This window comes from Galeopterus variegatus, unplaced genomic scaffold (genome assembly GCF_000696425.1).
Source record: "Galeopterus variegatus unplaced genomic scaffold, G_variegatus-3.0.2 Scaffold5320, whole genome shotgun sequence".
Taxonomy (NCBI): domain Eukaryota; kingdom Metazoa; phylum Chordata; class Mammalia; order Dermoptera; family Cynocephalidae; genus Galeopterus; species Galeopterus variegatus.
Window position 1 is genome coordinate 46,434 of NW_007731431.1, and position 21,426 is coordinate 67,859.

The 21,426-nt window shown below is 60.0% G+C and overlaps 1 protein-coding gene across 1 annotated transcript; it reads right to left on the reverse strand.

The window, feature by feature from the left end:
• Positions 1-2,867: 2,867 nt before the first annotated feature.
• SLC6A19 (solute carrier family 6 (neutral amino acid transporter), member 19) lies at positions 2,868-19,727 on the reverse strand. The gene is made up of 12 exons (XM_008589236.1): positions 19,526-19,727; positions 14,043-14,183; positions 12,598-12,735; positions 10,278-10,459; positions 9,743-9,853; positions 9,316-9,428; positions 7,318-7,446; positions 7,083-7,239; positions 6,705-6,909; positions 6,429-6,588; positions 3,286-3,448; positions 2,868-3,092 (listed from the first exon to the last, which is right to left on the reverse strand). The coding sequence occupies exons 1-12, from the start codon at positions 19,725-19,727 to the stop codon at positions 2,868-2,870; spliced, it is 1,926 nt and encodes a 641-aa protein (XP_008587458.1).
• Positions 19,728-21,426: the final 1,699 nt, after the last annotated feature.

Sequence of the window (21,426 nt, forward strand, 5' to 3'; positions counted from 1 at the left end):
TCCCGGGATCTGCAGCTCCCACATTCCCCCAGACGCCACGTCTCTCATCCTGTGGCCACAGTTCCAAATACGAGTCCCAGGAGTGTGGGCCCCAGGGGGACGCATTTTAACAATATTCTTTCTAACGCTAAAAAGAATGGGAGCTAAAAAAAGAAAAAGAAAAAGAAAACTTAACTCGTAGAAATAGAGAGCCGAGCTGTGTTACGATGGGCTGCGGCCAACCCAGGAACCTGCGACTCACTGTGAGTCACGCGTGTCCTCAGAGGGCTGGGGAGGTGCTCAGATGTTCTCCCCACGAAGAAATGACAAGTTTGGGGGAAATGTGTGTACTAACTGCCCTGATTTGACCATCACACACTGCACACACGTATTGAACCATAGCTCTGTACCCCACGGATACATACAATTAATGTGTGCCAAATAAAAAATAAATAAATTCTTTCAATAAATAAGTGATGGAATTTCTAAAGGAAAGATCCTTTTTGGATGAGACGGAAAACGAGAAAAGGGATAAAGAAAAAAGATGAAAAGGGGGGGAGGGGCGGGGGGGCGTCACCTGGCTCGGTCACCTGCGCGGCCGTTTCTCAGGTGACCCCTGTCCTTCCCACCTCCCTTTCCCTGCCCACCGCTGCGCCCAGCAGACCTCACGCAGCCCCTGCATCCTGAGGCCGAGGGCCCACCCACCGCGCATGGCTTCAGCTCAGCCAGGCAGGGCTGCAGGGTGCCTTGGGCAAGGGAGGGTGGCGGGGGGGGGGGGCGGGGGGGCGTCACCTGGCTCGGTCACCTGTGCGGCCGTTTCTCAGGTGACCCCTGTCCTTCCCACCTCCCTTTCCCTGCCCACCGCTGCGCCCAGCAGACCTCACGCAGCCCCTGCATCCTGAGGCCGAGGGCCCACCCACCGCGCATGGCTTCAGCTCAGCCAGGCAGGGCTGCAGGGTGCCTTGGGCAAGGGAGGGTGGCACCAGCCACCTGTCACACCCTGGCCTTGTCCAGCCCACTGAGCAGCCAGGTCCCCGTGGTGAGGGCCACGGGTCCACAGCATCGAGACTCCTTGAGGGAAAGCCCCTGGAAACCAGACCCACAGCAGGAGTCAGGAGCAGGACCCTCCAGTGTCCGTCTCCTGCGGCCTGGGCTCAGCTGCTCGCCAGCGCACCCTTCCACACCCAGACAACTTTCAGCCCGACAACATTAAATAGAGGCAGTTTATTTAACAAGTACACTGTGTGCCCACAAACCCTGCTTTTCAATCACATTCACAAAGACACCAGAGCCTGTAAAACAACATACTCATCAAGAGACACCAAATGACGTAGATGGCCCCACCCAGGGCACACCCGTGGGCACAGGGACTCCCCTCGATGCACACCTGGGGGGCCTCAGGGCGGGGGGTCCAGAGGACAGTGTGTTCCCAGTCAAAAGTCAGAAAAGCTCAGGGAATATGAGGTGGGGCCTCACATCGGCAGGTGTGGCCGCGGCCTTCTGTGCCGTGCCCGGGTGCAGCATCATTCCCGGGCTGGGGCCGTGGCACATGTAGGACCCTCTCGCTGCAGGATTCTGCAGCTTGTGGTGCCCAAAGGTCAGCGGCGTGGGTGGAGGATCGCCAGTGACAGACTTAGTGTTTGGGGGGCTAACAGCTGGAGTTGTGGTCGCCGCTGGACGGGAGGTTCTGGGAAAGGGAGAGCGTGGCCTGGGGCGTCACGGTCACTGAGGGTGCCCAGGACACATGGAATGTCCTCAGCGATGGTGGCCAAGGCTGAGTTACCATATAACCCATCTTTTCCAACATCTGGCTAAAAATTCACACAGTTAATGCCCTCTTAAGAAAACACAAGGGTGGTTTCTGCCTTAAATAACGCCAAGCAGAGTTTTATTTAACTGTTCACCTATTGGGGCGGCCAGAAGCAATGATTAAATGGATTAGCATGCATTAAGCCACAGTATTGCCAAGACTCGGGACTCGGCGAGGGCTGGCTGGCTGGCTGCAGGACCCGGAGGACGTGGCCAGGTGGCCAGCGTGGTACAAGGAGTACAAAGACAAAGTCCTCAACCTCGGGGGTTCCTGGTTTAGAGGCCAACACCACAGGGACAAGGTGGTGTGGGGAGAATCATTCCAAGGAGCCGAGACAGCACACACGGCCCTGTTGCCCACTGTCCACAGCAGATGACGGCAGCAGGCGCAGCTTCCCTGCCTTTCGTGGCTGACTCTCCACGGGGCGTGTGGGTGTGGCAAGGTCCCACTGGGTCTGCTCCAGGGCCCACAGCACACACCACACCAAGTCTGTGAGGACAGTGAGCAACCAGGCCCAAGTGATGGTCGTGTGTGCCATGAACATACAGACGTGTGCATATGTGCACACAAACACACACATGTGTATGCACACATAATCCTGTATACACACACGAACATATGCATTGCATAAATACACGTGTGTGTACACGCACATGTGTGTACATATTTGGATATGCATGCATGCATATGTCCATACATATGTGCTTGCACACATGCACGTGTACACATATACACATGAAGATGCACATGTACACACCTGTATACATAGAAATGCATGTGCGTGCCTATATATGTGTATGCACGTGTGCATGTGTAATGCATACACACATGTATACACACTCATCCACACGCAAGCAGGCATACACATATGCACACATACACACAGGTATGCACACAGAGAAACACAAGTAGGTACATGTATGCACACACATACACATACATGCACAGCATGAATACACACCCACATGCATGTACATACACATACAGCACACGGAATCACATACATGAATGTACACTCACACACACATGTGCAGCCGGCCACCACTCAAGGGTGCTGCCAGTTCCTCTTCCCCCCAACTCAGTCCACTGCCCTCTTGGGCCAGCCATTCAGGTCCCCATTCACAGAGGTCGTGGACGGCACGCTGACCAGCCCCTGCTGGTCCCCTGGCCTCTGCCAGCGGTTCCTGATGAGTTTGTAGATGGCAAAGCCAGGGATGGAGAGGGAGGGCACCCCGGCCACGATGACCACCACCGCGTACACCCAATTCGGATACTTGACCTTCTGGGATTTGGGAAATTCCTCCTGCGGAGAGGAGAGGCACAGGGATGAGGAGACACATCAGGAGCCCAGGACTCACCTCCTGGTCCTGTGGGACTGGGGGGAGATGCAGGGCTCCCCTCGACGGCAACGTGCACCCCTCGCCCCACCCCCACGCCTTTCCACAGGGAGCCTGACAGGCTGCTCTTCCAGCCCAGCCCGGCGTCTCTGCACTCACGTAGCTGGGGTCCCAGACGCTGTATATCAGATCTTCGTTGACCTCGACCACGAGGAAGAAGAGGACGATGACCAGCATGATCAGGGGGCTGACCACCCTCCACGTGACTTGCCAGAAGATGTTGGGCTTGTGGCCAATCATGAACTCGATGTCCCTGTTGAACCTGGAAGCAGAAGCCCAGAGAGAGTGTCACCAGTGACCCCGCCAGGACTCTAACCTCACTGAGACAAAGGATGGCCCAGTCTTCTTACAGCCTGGACCAATGGTGTCGTCCTGGGACGCCGCACGCAGCCTTGCTCAGCGGAGTTCTGTCCAGCCTTCCAGGCAAAGGGCTGACGCCTCCAGGAAGACCTCCTCTGTCTGCCTCACAATGCCACCACCCCAGCCTCTGACCTCAGAGGGGCCCTTGTCCTCACCACGTCCTGGGCACTCACTGATGTAGAATGAGGGGTCAGTACTTCTGGGGGAGCAGGGGGGAGAGAAGTCCGCCCAGAACCCTCCCAGCCATTGTGCCCTCAAGCAGATGTCCCCAGCACTCCTGTGGCTTGTGCCCACTGTGCGGACATCTCTCCTGCACAAGTAAGATATTGTCTGTGGACATCAGAGCAGAACAGGTGGCACGTGAACGTGAGCTGCGCCAGGGCCTCCAGCACCCGCGCCTCACCCTGTCCGTGGGCAGCGGGTGTCTGACAGCGGGCCGGCCCTGGGCCATCCCCAGGCCCCTGTGCTGCATTGAGACTGCGGCGCACAGCCCTGCAGCACAGCCCTGCAGCACAGCCCACGTGCCTCGGTCCAAACGTTCGTCGTGCTGTTCTCTGGCCGCCCCGCAGCTGCCCCCCGGGCAGGTTCAAGCTCCGTCCCCCTCACCTCTAGCTGAAGTGCGTCCCACCCAAGGACCCTGCAAACTCGTGCCCTTACTGACTCAGAGCAGGCTTCCTGAAGTAGGAGCCCCTGACACAGGGCTTGTGCACGCTTAAATAGACCCCGTCAGATTATTTCTGAAAGTCACTGTGAATCTGTCTCCCACCAGGGGTGCCCACTACCAGATCCCCGCCAAGCAAAGCCAGGTGAGAACGTCCTGACATGTTAGCTGAGAGGACGGGGACGGCTGACAGGGACACGGGTTCTAAACGTGCCCACTCCCCCGCCTTTCTTTGTCTGGGTTTCTGTCTGGCTACCGGAGCGTCCACACACACACCACACCACACACACACACCACACCACACACACACACCACACATACCACACACACATACCACAAACACACACACACTCTCTCTCACACACACACAGACACACACACAAACACACCACACACACCACACACACACACACATACACACACCACACACACACACCACACACACACCACACATACCACACATGCCACACACACACACCACAAACACACACACACTCTCTCTCACACACACACCACACACACACACACTCTCTCACACACACACCACACACACACACACACACACACCACACACCACACATACCACACACACACACCACACATACCACACACACACACCACACATACCACACACACACACCACAAACACACACACACACAGACACACACACACACACAAACACACCACATGCACACACACCACACATACCACACACACACACCACACATACCACACACACACACCACAAACACACACACACTCTCTCTCACACACACACACACACACACACCACATGCCACACACACACACCACACATACCACACACACACACCACACATACCACACACACACACCACAAACACACACACACTCTCTCTCACACACACACAGACACACACACAAACACACCACACACACCACACACACACCACACATACACACACCACACACACACACCACACACACACCACACATACCACACATGCCACACACACACCACAAACACACACACACTCTCTCTCACACACACACCACACACACACACCACACACACCACACACACACACACACTCTCTCACACACACACCACACACACACACACACACCACACACACCACACATACCACACACACACACCACACATACCACACACACACACCACACATACCACACACACACACCACAAACACACACACACAGACACACACACACACACAAACACACCACATGCACACACACCACACATACCACACACACACACACCACACACACACACAGACACACACACACACCACACACACACACACCACACGCACACACACCACACACACACAGACACACACACACACACACCACACACACCACACACACACTCTCTCACACACACTCACACACACACCACACACACACACACCACACACACACTCTCTCACACACACTCACACACACACCACACACACACACCACACACACACCCACCCACACACACACACCACGCACACCACCCACACACACACCACACATACCACCCACACACACACACACACACACACATGGCACATCCCTGGCTGAGGACCCTGGAGTGGGTGTGAAACACTCAGCTCCCTCCTGGGGCAGGAGGCCACTAAGGCCCAGGTCCCACGGGGCACCCGCCTGCTGGCAGCAGGAAGTTCATGTCACCCACGGACGATGCCCATTCCCATCTCACTCCCCCTGTCCTCAGCCCTCGATCCTCCTGCTCGCATCCAAGCCCACAGAGGCTGCTTCTGGGAGACCCAGACAGAGACACTGAGCCCCCTCGACACTCGCGCTGCCGTGTCTCCTGGCCATGAGCCGTGACCCGCCTGCACAGCCACTCCCGCCTCAGCCCTGCTCGGGGCTCCCCCGCTGACAAGGTGTAGTAGCCTCGTCTTCTGTCTACGTGGGTTCACACTGGTTTTCTAGCACGTTGTTTGCCTTTTGATAGCTCATGGTGCGTTGTCTATAAATTTTTCTTTTGTGGCAGTGGTATCTTCTCCCTCCTGCACCCCAAGTTACTATACAGCCCCGGGCTGTGAACACTTGTCCAGAGCATCTGGAAGCTGGGCGTGCAGTCTGGGTGTCCTCTGCACAGGCCCCGTGTCCGTCTCCCTGTGTGCCCTGAATGCTCAGCCCTCGGCAGGAGCTCTCCCGTGACTTGGCTTCTCCACATCAGAAACAGCCACTGCCGCCCTCCCCTACCTGTCAACGCCGTACACGTAGACCACGGCCACCATCTCGCAGAAGGCAATGACGAGCAGGGGAATGGAGCCAGCGTAGCTGTCCATCAGGGAGAGCCAGTACTGCCCAGAGTTCAGCGTGAAGACCAGGCCCAGGAGGAACATGCCCAGGCAGATGAGGCCTGCGGGCCGGGTGGAGAGCACAGTGCGGTCCAGAGCCCCCAGGGCTGCACTGCAGCCGGGAGGACAAGCACGCCAGAGCCTCCCCTGGGTGCCCAAGCCCGCCCCATGCACGCACCTGTGCACAGCTCCTTGGGCCACTTGGCAGGCATGGCCTTGAGGTCCTGCAGGGGCACAGCCACGCCCTCCATGTTCCCGAACATGGATGACAGGCCCAGGCAGAAGATCATGACGAAGAAGAGCACGGCCCACAGCGGGGCCACCGGCATCTTGGTGATGGCCTCGGTGAAGACGATGAAGGCCAGGCCTGTGCCCTCCACACCCTGCATGGTGCATGGTGGCGGCACAGTCACTGGGCTGCCTGCCTGGCCCCACCGTGCTGCTCTCCTGACCCCTAAGCCCACAGCAAGCCAGGACCAGGCGGGTCCGAGACCCTTCATGAAATGACTAGACCTCATCTCTAGGCCCAGCAGCGCTGGAGACCATGGGGACTTACCTCGGAGAGGAAGGTGTTGAGGTCGCAGGTCTGGAACTCCAGCTGTTTATAGGTGGCGGGGTCGGTGGCATTGCACCAACGCTGCATCTCCTCAAAGTTCTCCTGGGTCACGTTGCCCTCGGGCAGGTCGAAGCCATTGATGAGCGTCAGGATGTTCCTGCAAAGGACGGCAAGACTGACGCCGGCACTGGCGGGGACCTGGCCACAACCTGAGGGACCAGGATGGGCCACTCACGTGCTGAAGCAGTCATCGTAGCGCTGGGTGGCACGGAAGCCGATGACGGAGTAGACCACCGTGGCTGCGTACACGGACGTGAAGCCGTTGACCACGGACACGATCAGCGAGTCCATCTCACAGTTGTTGCTGTGGACAACAGTGGCGTCACGTGGTGGGTCCAGGTCCAGAGCACAGTCCCAGCCGTGACAGGCTGAGGACACAAAGGTGACCAGAAGGCCACATCCTGGGCTCCAGAGCCCACAGCAGTGACTCCTCACTGCCCCCCTTCTCACCACTTTACACCCCACCCCCCATCGTCGAAAAGCCCCAGGGACCCTAGAGCAGCTCTTGCCCCTGGCTCCAGAGCCAGAGACCCTGGGCTCAAATCCCAGCTGAGCCACATCTGCCTCGGGCTTCAGCCAAGTGAACAGTCAGCCCACAAGGTCAGGACTGTGCCTGGCCTCACACCCAGCTGCAGAGCCACCAGGGGCCGTGAGGAGGAGGCCTTGCCAGGGCCCCTCACCCTGCCTGGCCTCTAGTGCAGCCACCCCAGGCCCCTTGGCTCCAGCCCCCATGAACCTGAGGCCTCCTCAGCACCTGGCCTCGAGGGCACTGCCCAACAGTCTATTCCGAGGGGAAAGTTCTAGAAGTTGAAGAGCATTGCCCATAGGACTCCCAGCCATCCACAGCACAGGAGGGTGTTCTCCAGACCCTGAGCTCTCTGGGTGAATCCCTGGTTGGCCTGGGGAGGCGCAGGGTCTGTGCTGCTTCGGGTAGGAGTTTTGGCACAGCCGAAGGCCTGCACACAGAGCTGCCTGCTCACGACCACGAGGAGGCAAGAGGGTGTGGGCACCAAGGGGTTTGGGCCTCTGCCTTGGCTTAGGGGCTCCCCAAAGGCCGGGCCCTGGCTGCCCCTGCCTCCCCCAGACCTCTTGGCTGCAGCCCAGGACTCCCGTCCCTTCTCCATCCTTGTGCTTGCGGAGGCCACATTCAGCCTCGGGCTACCAGGACCGTCTCCGGGCCGGACACCCTATGATGACTCTTCCCAGTCCCTGGAGTCCTGTCTGCCCGCAGGCTGAGGACTCCCCATCTCCTAAAGGCATCCCCCACTCAGCACGGCCTGAGCTTAGTCCCCAAACCCCCGACCCAACCCCGGCAGCTCCCCCACCCTTCCCATCCAGCTGAGGCTAACGCCATCCTCCAGACGCTTCCATCAGAAGCCGGAGTGTCAGCCATCGGGGAAACGCAAACCAAACCACGGTGACACCACACCGCGCCTGCTAGAATGGCTAGACTAAAAAAGTCCGTGACAAGTGTTGGAGTGTGGGGCAGTTGGGGCTGTTCTACCACGCTGGTGGCAACGTCAGTGACGCGGCACCTCAGAAGACCGTCCTGCAGCTCCTTACACAGCTGAGTGTCCAGCTGCCCTACGGCCCAGCAGCTCCACTCCCAGCCGTGCCCCCGGGAGAAATGAAACTGACGTCCACCCAAACCTGCCCCTGCACGAGCGCTCACAGCAGCATAATCCACAACAGCCCGTGGAGACAACCTGCACGTCTGTCGATAGATGAGTAGGTAAGGGGACACAGGCTGCCTGTGCCGCAGAGTGTGACCTTGAGACCACTGCTTGGCCAGACACAAACGACCACGTGCCTACGACACAGCCACAGAGACAGAAGGCAGATCAGCGGCTGCCGGGGCCCAGGGTCAGGGCATTTGAAAGTGACCGTTCATGGGCATGAGGTTTCTGGTGTGATGAGAATGTTCTGGAACTAGGTAGAGGTGGTGGTTGCACAACTCTGTAAATGTACTAAAACCACTAAATTGTACACCTCAGATGGGTGAATTGTGTAGTTTGTAAATTATCTGAATAAAACTGTTATAAAAATAACTCACCCTCAGCTCCATCTTGTCCAGGCCACGAGAAAGTCAGAGGCCCCAGCCCCACCACGTCCTGCGCTGGCCCCACCGAGAGCCCCCTGCACCTGGTGCGACCCTCCCCGCCCCCACACTCACTGCACAGAGTTGTAGCTGGAGAAGGAGATGAGGCCCCCGAAGGCCAGGGAGAACGAGTAGAAGACCTGTGCACCCGCATCCAGCCAGGTGACCGGGTTGGCCAGCTCCGTGACCTGCAGCAGACCCTCAGTTGTGCACCGTGTGGCCCGGGGTCCGTGGGAAGGCAAGGAGGGAGGTGCATGGAGGAGACGCGAGCCTCCATGCGCAGGCAGGGGAGGGCGATGTGCCCTGGCCTGTCGTTCCGCACAGAGGGGCAAAGTCGGGGGGACACGCAGCCCCCCATCGCAGCCCTGGTGTGCATGTGTCGGGGCCCACAGACAGGCTGCCCCCTCTCCCGGCCCCAGTCAGCCTTTTCAGCCACAGGACAGGCCTGGCACAGGCCAGCTGCTCCCTGAGGATGGGAGCCAGTGCAACCATGGGGACTCACGTTGGGTGTGAAGAGGAAGATGATGCCGCTGGTGGAGCCCTTCAGCGTCAGGCCTCGGATGAGGAAGATGGTCAGCACCACGTAGGGCAGCGTGGATGTGATGTACACAGCCTGCGGGCACAGCACCGAGACGGGCGGGCTCAGCGGCGGCGGGGAGAAGCCCGGACCACACGGGACACCCCACCCTCCTCTCTGCCACGGGCGCCACGCTCCTCAAGTGGGGAAGATTGAGCCTCCCTCTCTTGTCTTCCAATCAGATGGATACTTTGTATTACTCTGGCACAAAGTTTTTAAGTTATGTTCGAAGCCATCTTGGCTAACACCCAGTTCCGGGGCCCCTGCTCTGAGTGATTCAGCAAACCCAGGAGGGCAACAGAGGGCCCCTCCCAGACAGATGGGTGCCAGCCTGAGGGCAGAGGCGGCCGCTCAGGGAGAGCCCCGGGACTCTCAGAGCTGAGTTAAGTGGTTCAGTGACTCAGGTATGGGCCCCCCACCCTCTCGAGCACAGTGGCCAGGCTCGGGCCCCACCCAGTACCTTCCCAGTGGTCTCAATGCCACGGATGGTGCACACGTAGAGGATGCTCCATGCACAGATCAGGCACAGCAGCATCCACCACTGGATGGAGCCTGAGTCGCTGATGGACCTGGAGATGTTAAGGGTCTCGCGGTACCAGAAGTAGTCCACAGAGGAGCTCCTGGCGCACTCGTCCACGTAGCCTGGGGGAGGCAGCCATATGCACACTTCAGAGCATGGGTCACCAAGAGGATGAGCCAGCGAGAGGAGGAAGGCAGGCACCATGGGGTCTTGAGCTGGAGGAAACGCCAGCCAGGGGCATGCACAGGCGTGCACATGCACAAACACACATGCAAACACACACAGTGTGCACGTGCACATGTACTTACCTGCATACATGCATGCCTGCATACATGCACACCACATATGCACACACACGTTGGGGAGCACACACACAGGCATGCATGCAGACATACAGAGTGTGCAGTGCACATACACAGGAGCTCACCTGCATGCCTGCACACTGACATGCACACCACACATGCACACACACATTGGTGAACACACACACAGGCAAACACACACAGTGTGCACACAAACATGCACACCACACATGCACACATGCATGGGTGAGCACATGCACAGGCATGCATGCAAACATACATATAGTGTGCACATGCATATGCACTCACCTGCATGCCTACACGCTCACATGCACACCACACATGCTCACACACATTGGTGAGCACATGCACGGGCACACATGCAACATGCACAGTGTGCACATGCACATGCACGTGTGCTTTCCTGCATGCCTGCATGCTCACATGCACACCACACATGCACACACACATTGGTGAGCACACACAGAGGCAAGCATGCAACCATACACAGTGTGCACGTGCACATGCACCTGCTTTCATGCCTGCATGCTCACATGCACACATGCACATGTGAGCACACACACGCGCGAACTGGTGAGCACATGCACAGGCATGCATGCACACTGTGCATGCGTACATGCACATGTGCTTGCCTGCATGTTCACATGCACACCTACACACACACATTGGTGAGCATATGCACACACACACCCATGTGCACATGCCCACACATGTGCAGCTTGCTAAAAGACACCAGCCCCAGTTGTCCTTTGTACCCCAGGCCTCCACTCGCCCCTGGACCCTCTGGGAAGCAGTGTCCCTAGGCAAGGTGCCCAGTGACTGAGGAAGTTGCGGAGTCTTTGGGGCTCCCTGGCTGGGGTCCCTGCCCATGACTGTCCAGCTTCACAGGTTCTTACCCCATGGGTTTCTCCAGGCTCATGGACCACACTGGGACCCTTACAAGGGAGAAGAGGTCTAATCCTAGAGGATCCCCCAACACAGAAGTGGGAAAAGCCCTAAGTGTGTGCACTGCCATGAGGGATGCTGGGGGATGGGTACTGTCCTTTTCTGATCCCGAGGGGCCCATACTGATAGGCTGACCCCAGAGCACTTGGAGGGGTCATGCAGTGAAACCACGTTGGTCACTCTTTGTTGGCTGGATCAGAGGTCACGGAATAGGCCATCCACATCCCAGCTGCTGTGAGCTGAGCATGCGTCTCCACAGGCCATGGCAGGGGTGCCCACTCACCCTCCATGAGTGAGGGAGTCCTCACAGGTCAGCAGGAAGCTCCATCTGTGCAGATAGAGGCTCAGGGAATGCGGGGGATGGAAGGTGGTCAGTCCCAACGTTATTTCTGTTACAGGTGTCAAGGGGCAGCATTCCCCAGAAAGTCCCACAAGCCCCAGCTGGTGACCTGAAGCCTTCACGGTAGCACGAGCCCACCCCAGCTCCCCGAGTTCCTGCCCTAACAACCTCACCAGCACCATGCCACCTGACCTAGGAGCTACCCTTTCAAGGGCTTTTTCCTGCACTATGATTTTGGGGGGCTTTTGTTTTATTTTTTTTTAATTATTTTTAAATTTTTATTTATTAATATATATATTTTGCATTCTAGGATGCTGTTATGGAGCTGTTGGGAGGGAGGGGTGGAGGGGAAGGGGAAGGAAATGGAATGGAAGACGGAGGAAGTAGGAGGGGTGGGGTGGAGGCCTGTGGCACCCCTCCATTCCCGCAGGGGAGACCAGGGGGCTTGCAGAGGTGGCTCGGTCATTGCTGGGCTGGGTGCCCTGTTGCTTTAAAGGTGCTCTGGCTTCTGCCGAACTTGACCGAGAAACACTTTAGGAAATTAGAGTGTGAGTGCTCCCAAAGCGTGTCCATCTGCCTGTTAAGAAGGTGCCGGGAGAGGAGGGTTGGGGGACTGTCCGGGCTCCGAGACCCTGGACGGCTGGGGGCTCACCTGTGTGGTTCTCGTTGAGCGGGCACTGGCTCCACGGCAGAGGGTCCTGGAAGGAGTTGAAGAAGTACCACAGGACCCAGGCGATGATGGTGTTGTAGTACAGACCCACCATGAAGGACACGAACATGGAAGCGAGGCCTGGGGGGGCGAGGGCTGGCCTGACACCTGTGCGGGGGCTGCCCCGATGGAAGCCACTCCCGAACCTGAGGGGGCTGAGTTCTTGCAGGTAGAGCCACCCACTTGACTAACCCAGAGCGTGGGGTCTCGTCACCCCATCCCCACCCCCACCTGTGCTGCTCGCAGGTGAGTCCAGGCAGGCGGCCACAGGGCCTTTGCACAGAGCTTTGGAGGTGCTCAGTGGGCGAGACTCTGCCTATGGGCGGGGGGCTGCCCACCGGGCCCAGCCCCAAACCAGGGAGCCCCAGTGGCCAGGGACAGGTGCGTGAGCTTCAGGAAAGCCTCTCTATTGAGAACTAATGGGGGGGACGGGGAGATAGGAAGAAGAAATCACCATGGGAAAGGTTCTCACTTATTTGGGGACAACTCAGCAGGATTAGAAAGGTGTTTCGTGGACATACTTTTCTGAAACTTAAAACTGAAAACCAGCTGTGTGTGTGTGAACTTCTGAGTGTGCATGGGGGTGCAGAAAAGAGGGCGATGGGAAGAGGGGACGGGGAGAGGGGACCGGGAGAGGTGTCTGCAGCTGCGGGAGAGCCGGGAGCGCGGGTGAGGACGGCCTCGGCTTCCGAGGGGAAGGCGCCTCGTGGACTCACGGTCCTGAAAAGAGGGCGATGGGAAGAGGGGACGGGGAGAGGGGACCGGGAGAGGTGTCTGCAGCTGCAGGAGAGCCGGGAGCGCGGGTGAGGACGGCCTCGGCTTCCGAGGGGAAGGCGCCTCGTGGACTCACGGTCCTTTTCTGTGAGCGGACCCTGCCTTTTCTCTTTCTGCTCAAGACCTTTCACCACTACCCGTATTCTGAGGTCTAAATGAGCCATGTCCCTTTGGTGAGGCTGTATTGGGGTGATCCCCGGGTTACAGAGCTTATAAATGAGTGACCACAGCTGGACCCGGGTGCAGTGCGGGGCCCTCCTCCCGAGTGTGGGTGCATGGACAGCGGAGTCTGGGAGAGCGTGTGGCCGGCGTCACCTCCAGCCTCTGGCCCTTGCAAAGCCCGACCCGGGTGAGCAGCTGGGCACCCGCCCTCTTCAGTGTCTAGCCCCTCCCGTGTCCTGGGCTGCGGGGACTCGGGCAGCCTCTGCTCGCCCAGGTGGCTCCTGGGGTCCAGGTGTGGCCAGCCTGGGCACTGCAACGTCCACTCCCATAGATCCAATGAAGAGTTTCCAGAGGCCTCAGGGACGGACGAACCTGAGATCTTCCCCTCCCCAGAAAGGGACAGAGAAGGCACAGAAGGAGGGCCCCAGGCAGGGGCTGCACTGGACACACACCTATGCCCTTGAGGGCAGGGTGGATGGAGGACCACACGGCCATGGTGCCCTTCCGCAGCCGCTGCCCAATGGCGAACTCCAGGTACAGCAAGGGTATGCCCTCCAGGACCAGCAGGATGAGGAACGGGATCATGAAGGCCCCTGCAACAGAGCAGACAGCGGAGCCCTCAGGGTGGCCACAGCAGAGCCCAAAGGCCACCCTTGGGGCAGGTGCATTTGTAGGAAGGGCCTGCAGAACTCTGTCACGACCATGGAACACCGCTGGACATGATCGGGGCTGAGGTGCCCAGCAAGTCTTCTGGTTTGGGGTCAGAGCCAACTCCATGTTCCAGAAGGACCTGTTCGTGGCTGGACACCCCCAACTGCCAAATGGGCTGCTATCCCCTGCCTGGCCTTGGGGAGCTGTGGTCATAAGTGATGAGAGCCAATGCCGCTGCATCATGACCCACACCAGGCAAGTGCAGTGGTGCCCACAGAGCCTGTGCCTATCAGCCGGGCGCTCCCACCGCCTGCCACAGCTGCACCTGCCGCTGTCCCAAAGCAGCACAGTTAACGTTCTGTGCCGACTCGGTACGAACGTGAGCCGGGAGCCCTGCTAGGGATTGGGCGGCTTCAAGGAAGACCTCACTCTTTCAGTTAAGGTGGCACCGGGGCCCAGCACACAGCTGACTGCAGTGGGAGCCCCGCGGACACCTGCCAGTGGAGAAATAACACAGGGGGCCGGGGGCAGAGCAGCCGTCGCGCAGATGTGGACGCTGCCATCATCACGCCAACCATCCCATGTGGGGTGAAGACCACACGCTGCAGACCCCACGTAGACAGGCTGGCACATGGGACCCTCCCTCTCCTCCCGACCCCCTCGCTTTAGTGCGGGTAGGCGCCAACCACTAAGGGCTTGGCCGAGGCTGGGGGTGCGCAAGCCTGACTCGGGGCCGCAGCAGAGTCCAGCACGCTCCAGCAGTGGCGCGGTCCTTCCAGCGCAGTGCGGCAGAGACTCGCACACCTGTGGCCCCAGAGGTCACTGACACTCAGCAGCTGCGCCTGAGCCTTAAGAGCTCAAAGAAAGGACATTTAGAAACCACAGACTTGTTTTCTTCCTGGTGGTTTTGCCCAGAAGAGTTTCAAATCAAGCTCCTAGAGGGGAAAATCTCTCCCTATTTTAACCTAATGAGCAGGCTCTGCTGAGATCCCAGGGGTCCCTGCAGGTGAGCCTGCGGCCCTGGCTGTGCCCCTGGACCCGGCTCGCAGGTCTCCCTGTCCTGGCACCCTGTCTTCACACCTGCACCCGGCGGCAGTGACTACGGCCTTTGTCTCCGGGAGTTCCTGACCTTCGGCCCTGATGCAGCCCCAGTCTCCGTCCTTTCCTCCCTCCCGTGCCACTCCATGCCCCCGTCCTAAACACACCAGCTTCCTGCCATCCTACTCATCCTTAAAACCCCACTTGTGTCCTGCCTCCTGGATAGCTCCCCCTGCTGCCCTTCACCCCGGCTCCCCTCCCTTCCAGAAGTTCCTCAGGGCAAGAGGCTGTCCGAGGCCTGCTGTGGGTTAGGCTCAGCTCAGAGCAGCGTCAGCAGTGAGCAGAGGATGCGGGCAGCCCGCACACACCCACCCCACCCCAGATCCCAGCCGCGTGCCTGGGAGGCAGCCGGGCCTCCCGTGCTTCCCGCATGGGGAGCCCATCCTATGAGTTGAGCAGCCGACAACTCGGCCTGGGGACTCCTGAAGTCCTGGGGCTCCTGAGGTTCCTGGGGCTTCTGGGATGGGTGCCCCCCCCTTCGGCATCCCCAGCCCAGAGCAGTGCCCCGCTTAGAGCAAGCACTCGGGGCCTTTGAGGCAGATGAGGGGATTCTCAGCCCCTGGGAGTCTCTCTCTCAAAGAACTCAAGCCACGCCAAGTGTTCTTTACAAATTAAGGCCTCAGGAATATGAATCTTTCTTTTGTAAACCCGGCTACTGCTTACTGTGGGGTGAAGGTGCAGAGGGAGGGAAACAGGGAAGAAGAGGCGTCTGTGTCAGAAAAGCTGCATAGATTGTGCCAGATGGGGCAGCGCGGGGCACGGTTCCAAAGGTCCCTAGAGACCGGACCTCTGTGCTGCACCAGGAGCCGTGGGCGTGGGCTCCTCACACGGATGGAAGCACGCGGCAGAGATAACGGCGGGGCAGGGATGCAGTGACGTGGGAGGTGACCAGAAGGCAGGAGACACTCTGCTTGGAAGTGCCACTTGCCTTGAGAAATCAGGAGAGGAGGGGGCGGCGGCTGCAGGTCCTCTGAGTGCAGGGACTCGGCAGCGGCCCTTCGCTCCCTCCAGCAGGTGGTGTTTGCGGCACAGAGAAAGGCTCAGGAACGTTTGCTGAATAACCAGATGTGGTGGGCAGGCAAGTGCAGCCCCTGCACCAGGCGCTGAGCAGCCCGGGCCGCTGGCGTGTGGGGACGGCTGGGGACGGCTGGGGACGGCTGTCGGCCGCCCTCGTGTTCCTCGAGAGGGACGGCCCCTCGGGCTCCTCTCACCCCACCTCCCCACCTGTGCTGGTGCTGCAACGAGGGACCAACTGTGGGGCAGCTCCTCAGTGGCTGAGGCACGAGGCCAGTGACAGTGACACACGCAGAGAATCGTGGTTTCAGGGCAGGCCCCTGTGGCTGTGAGTGTAATTTCACCCTCTCTTGGGCACCGTGGGTGACCCAGGACGTGGATGTCATTTCTCAGAACAGGGCCACAGGAGCCTGCCCACCTGGCCCAGGTCTATCCACGAGGCAAATATTTAGTGCACTTGGGGGACTCAGAGGAGTGCGTACATTTTTTTTTTTATTAAATTTTTGGCAGCAGACCGACACAGGGATCAAACCCTGGACCCTGGACCCTGGTGTTATCAACACCACGCTCTAGCCAACATTTTTCTTAATCCTGAAGGGCCATCTGAGCTCCAGGAGAAAAGCCAGGTGGAAACGCGGGCTGCCTGCCCTCAAGTGTGGTGGGCACCGGCGATCAGCGCGAATTAGGAAATCCAGCATCACTGACCTAGGTTGGAAGGGCTGAGGATGCGGCTTCCCCAGGGACACCACCCAGCTCCATTGTCCCGGCAGCAGCCGCAGGCTCACACCCCCCAGGAGCCCGCAGAGGGACCCTGTGTTCCCCTGAGCCCTTGTGATGGTTGCTCTGAAGGCCACACGAGGAGAGGCGCCCGTCTCACCTGCAGGCTGCCCGCCCCCTGGCCGTCCAGAGATGCAGCCCAGATGTTAAATTCCCCGTGAACCATGTGCACCAGCGAGAAATCGCCTGAACAGCGCAGAACCATCCCTCAGGGGACCGGAAGCAGCGCTCGGGTCCTGCTGTCCCGGCTCTGAGTCCACCTGACTGCAGTCTGGGCTTCAGCTCTCAGGCTGGTTGTCTGGTGTGTGGAGTCCTGGTCGGCATGTGACAGGGTGTGCAGGAAAGGCCGGTGGGGACGGCCAGAGCCCCAAGGTGCTGCCTGGGTCACTGCAGCAGATGGGGGACCCCAAAGTCTGAGCGTGAGAGAGGCGGGGCAGCTTGTCCAGGGAGAAGGGGAGGAGGGATGGCTGGAGCCACCCTCTGAAGTGGACCCCCCAAAGCCCGTGCTGCCTGGGCCCGGCTCCGCCGTCCCACCGCAGCCTGCTCCAGGGCCTGCGTGGCCCCTCCCGTCTGTGCTGCCCAGGCTCAGGGCCGAGTCTGTGGTACGACCCGCTGGGCACCACATGCCACAGTCCACAGATGGCAGCCACAGGTCCCCCGGGCCCTGAAGCCCTGTGCTCCCCAGGCTTTGTGCATCCCAGCCTCAGAGCAGAGACCATCAGAGGTACTGGGACCCGCCATCAGATTCCCACCATCGGGATCTTAGAAATAGCCCTTCTGAGAAAGACTGAAATAACTGTTTATGCCACAGCTCAGGGGGTCCCACCCCCTCTTCCCAGACGGACAAGCATCTGCGCCTCCAATGGCAATGTAGGTCCACCCCCCACCCCCTTGTGGCCCCCGAGGGCTCCTGCACTCCACCAGGGTCCCTGTGTGCAGGGGGTGCCCTGCTGGCCTGTCCTCCCCCGCAGCTGGCTTCTCCCACCCTGAGGCGGGGAAGAAATTCCCGGGGTCTCTGCTCCACTCCTGGCTCAGCTTCCCACAAGCTAAGCAGATGCCACCTGCAAGACAGGGCCCCTGGGGGAGGGAAGAGGACAGTGACCAGGAGTATCTGAGGCGACGGCTAAGTTCTGGCCAAGGCCGGTGGGGAGGCAGGACTTGGGGACGGTCAGCCCGGCCGTCTCTACTGCTGTGATGGGTCCCCCAGCTGGACCAGAGACGCACAAAACACGCGTCCCCACACACAGAGCTCAGCTCCTTGACAACGCAGGTGGATGACACTGACTCAGGAATGACCGTTTCTGCTTTTCTTTAGAACTTTCACATCGCACAGCCCGTGCCTGAGGTGGCAAGCCCTTCAAAGTTGGAAAGAAAATGACAGCTACTGAATCATGTCACCAGAGTGATCATGTCACTTAGGAGGTTACTTAAAAACGCACACAACCAGGCCTACCACGGACACACCCAGAGCGCCCAGCAGACCCTGTTTCTGGAGCTGGACCTGCCCAGACCGTCTTTTGGATGAGAGCGCAGCAGGTTTGGAAAGGCAGCCGCCACCCCCATGCATGGTACCCTGTGTGCAGTGGCCCCTCAGGGCTGGGGCCGAGGAGACAGTGTGGAAGGTGCTTCATGGATGCCCGAGGCCACTGGGAGGGAGGGGACCACATGTGTGATGCTGGTACTGCAGGTGCGCCCCCAGGGGCCACCAGAGCCTCCTGGAAGTGTGGTCAGGGGCCACCAGGAGGCTAGACAGAGGGACTGGTCCATGAGGGCTTGGACGCAGCACTCGGGGGCGCTGCTCTGCAGCTGGGGAGAGTGGACAGCCTTGGCCTGTGGAGGGCAGTGCCCTCGAACCTCTGGAGGGGTCAGCATAGGGTGGCAGCGGCTCCCCTCTCTGAGCCATGTGCACCTCAGCCAGGCACCAGCCTGGAGGGCAGGACAGCACAGACTCCACACACCCGCCAGGCTCCGCTGAAGGTCGCCTGCTCCCAGCCCAGGCCCAGCCCCCGCCTCTCTCTGACGGGGCCATACGGTGCCTGCCTGGTACAGAGCCGGCCATACCACCCCCAGTCCAGGCTCCTTCTGCCCTGCTCTGCCTGGAGGAGACCTTGTCCCTCTCTGTATCCCCCACCCCCAGATCAGACAGTCCTTTGGGGACAGGGCAGGACCCCCAAGTCCTGCAGCTCAGGGCCTCCCTGGAGTCCTACACAAGGCACCTGGACCAGGCCAGGCAGGGAAGTCTCCTTCTCCAACAACCTGAGGCCCAGGAGCGGAAGGGGGTGACATGTCCCCTGCTCCTGTGGTGTCTCCTCTCCTCTCTGTGAGTGGGTGCTGTGGCCCGACGGGGACCTTCACTGCGTGACACCAGCCCCCGGGCCGCGCACGGCTGCCCTACCTCCTCCGTGGCTCTGGCACAGGTAGGGGAAGCGCCACACGTTGCCGAGCCCCACACAGAATCCCACGCAGGTGAGCATGTACTGCGCCTTGTTGTCCCACTGCGGCCGGGAGCTGGCCTCCTGCCGATCGAGGGCATCCAGCCTGCCCAGCGACGGGATCCGGTCCTCCAGGCCGGGGTTGGGCAGCGCGAGCCTCACCATGGTGCTCGGGGAGCTGGCCCTGGCACTGCAGGCAGGCGGGAGCTGGAGAACGGCTGGGTGCGGAGCCCCTGCACTTTATAGAGAACCTTTGGCCCCTCACCCCAGCACCTGGGCAGAAAGGAGGTGTCAGCAGATCCGAGGGGCGAGTCTGGCAGGACTATTAATGCCTTATCTGCGGAGCCACCCGCCCACCGATGGGAGCCTGCCCCTCCCCCTGTGCAAACGCAGCCCCGTGGGCGGTGGGCGTGTGCTCTGATGGCCACGGGGAGCCACAGGAAGAAAGGACCCAAGGCCAACGGACCGTGTCTGCCTGGCTCAGGGGGTGCTGGTGCTCCCCCAACCCTGGCCCACCACTCACCCCACCGCCACCACAGGAAGCCAGAAGTGGCCCTCTCTTTGCAGCTTGCTCTGAGGACAGCTGGGCCATCCCTGGTCCCACCCCAGCCTAGGGGTGGCAGGTGGATCCTGGTGTCCTGGGATGGCCCATCACCCACTCACACAAGGCGACCCAGCCTGGACCCTCCCATCCCTAGCTCTGGGATCTAAATGGCTCCTCAAAGGGCCTGGGGTTGCTGCCAGTGCCTGGGCACCCAGGGCCACTTGAGATACAGCTGGTCCCTTGTGACCCTGGGCTCATTACAGGGACTCAGAACTGCCGGCCACCCCCAGGGCAGCTCCTTCCTGCAGGCTGTCTGTGTTGGCAGAATTTCTGTCCATCCACGGGCTCATGTGTGGGGCAGCCCCAAACCGGGCACCAGGACAGCAACGGGAAAGAGGCCCAGAGCAGAGGTCAGTCAGGGAGACACGGGGAAGCCACAGGATGACCATGGGGGCCTGGAGAGCCTGGAGGGACAGCAGGCCCAGCCTGGTCTTCAAAGCTGGGGGGTACAAGGAGAGGACCCCACCCCCAGGGGCTGTGTTAATTCAAGTGTGAGGGCAGAGCAGACCTTGTGTGGGTGGGGATGCCCCTCTGGGCTCAGGCTCTGCTCATCCGGCCCCCTGTGCCTCCCCAACATCTCCCCACCCACACAGTCCTGCACACTGAGACCCCCGCTGCTCCCCGCAGGCCTTTCCCTCCAGGGCAGCCGTGGGGTCAGCTCTCCTGGAGGTCCCCCCGCCGGCCACCTGGACTCCACTCGCTGCCCCCCGACCCATATTCCTTCCACCCCTGTGGCCTTCCCAGAATGGATGGGACTTTGTCATTGTGTCTCTGCTGGTTCATCGCGTCAGCATCTGCACGGCTGGACGGTAACGCCGCCCCGCCCCCAGGGCTGGCTCGCACCACCCCCGCTGGATGATGGGGGGGAAGGCGGGAGGGGAGGGCGTCCCTCAAGAACGTGCGAGTCCAGGAGCCTGACCTTTGCCTCCAGAACACTGGGAAAGGGAGGGGGCTAGAGGGAAGGGATCGTGTTTGTATTTAGGAGCATCTGGCTTCTGAGAAGAGCTCAGACTGGAGAGGAGGGCAGGGGCCGGGCAGAGGCTGCTGCAGAAAGAGACAGAGAGGACGGAGGGTCAGCGGGCTGGCCAAGCAGGTGGGGGGAGCCTGGGGACGACCAGTGAGGCAGAGCGAGGGTGGGGTGGGCTGGGAGAGGCTGAGGGTCCCCCTGGACCTGCCCAGAGTGAGCCCCCAGGGGACTAGAGGCAGGCACCCAGGCGTGGCATGGGGGAGTGCTGCTCAGGGAGGCCTGGCGTGTCCTCC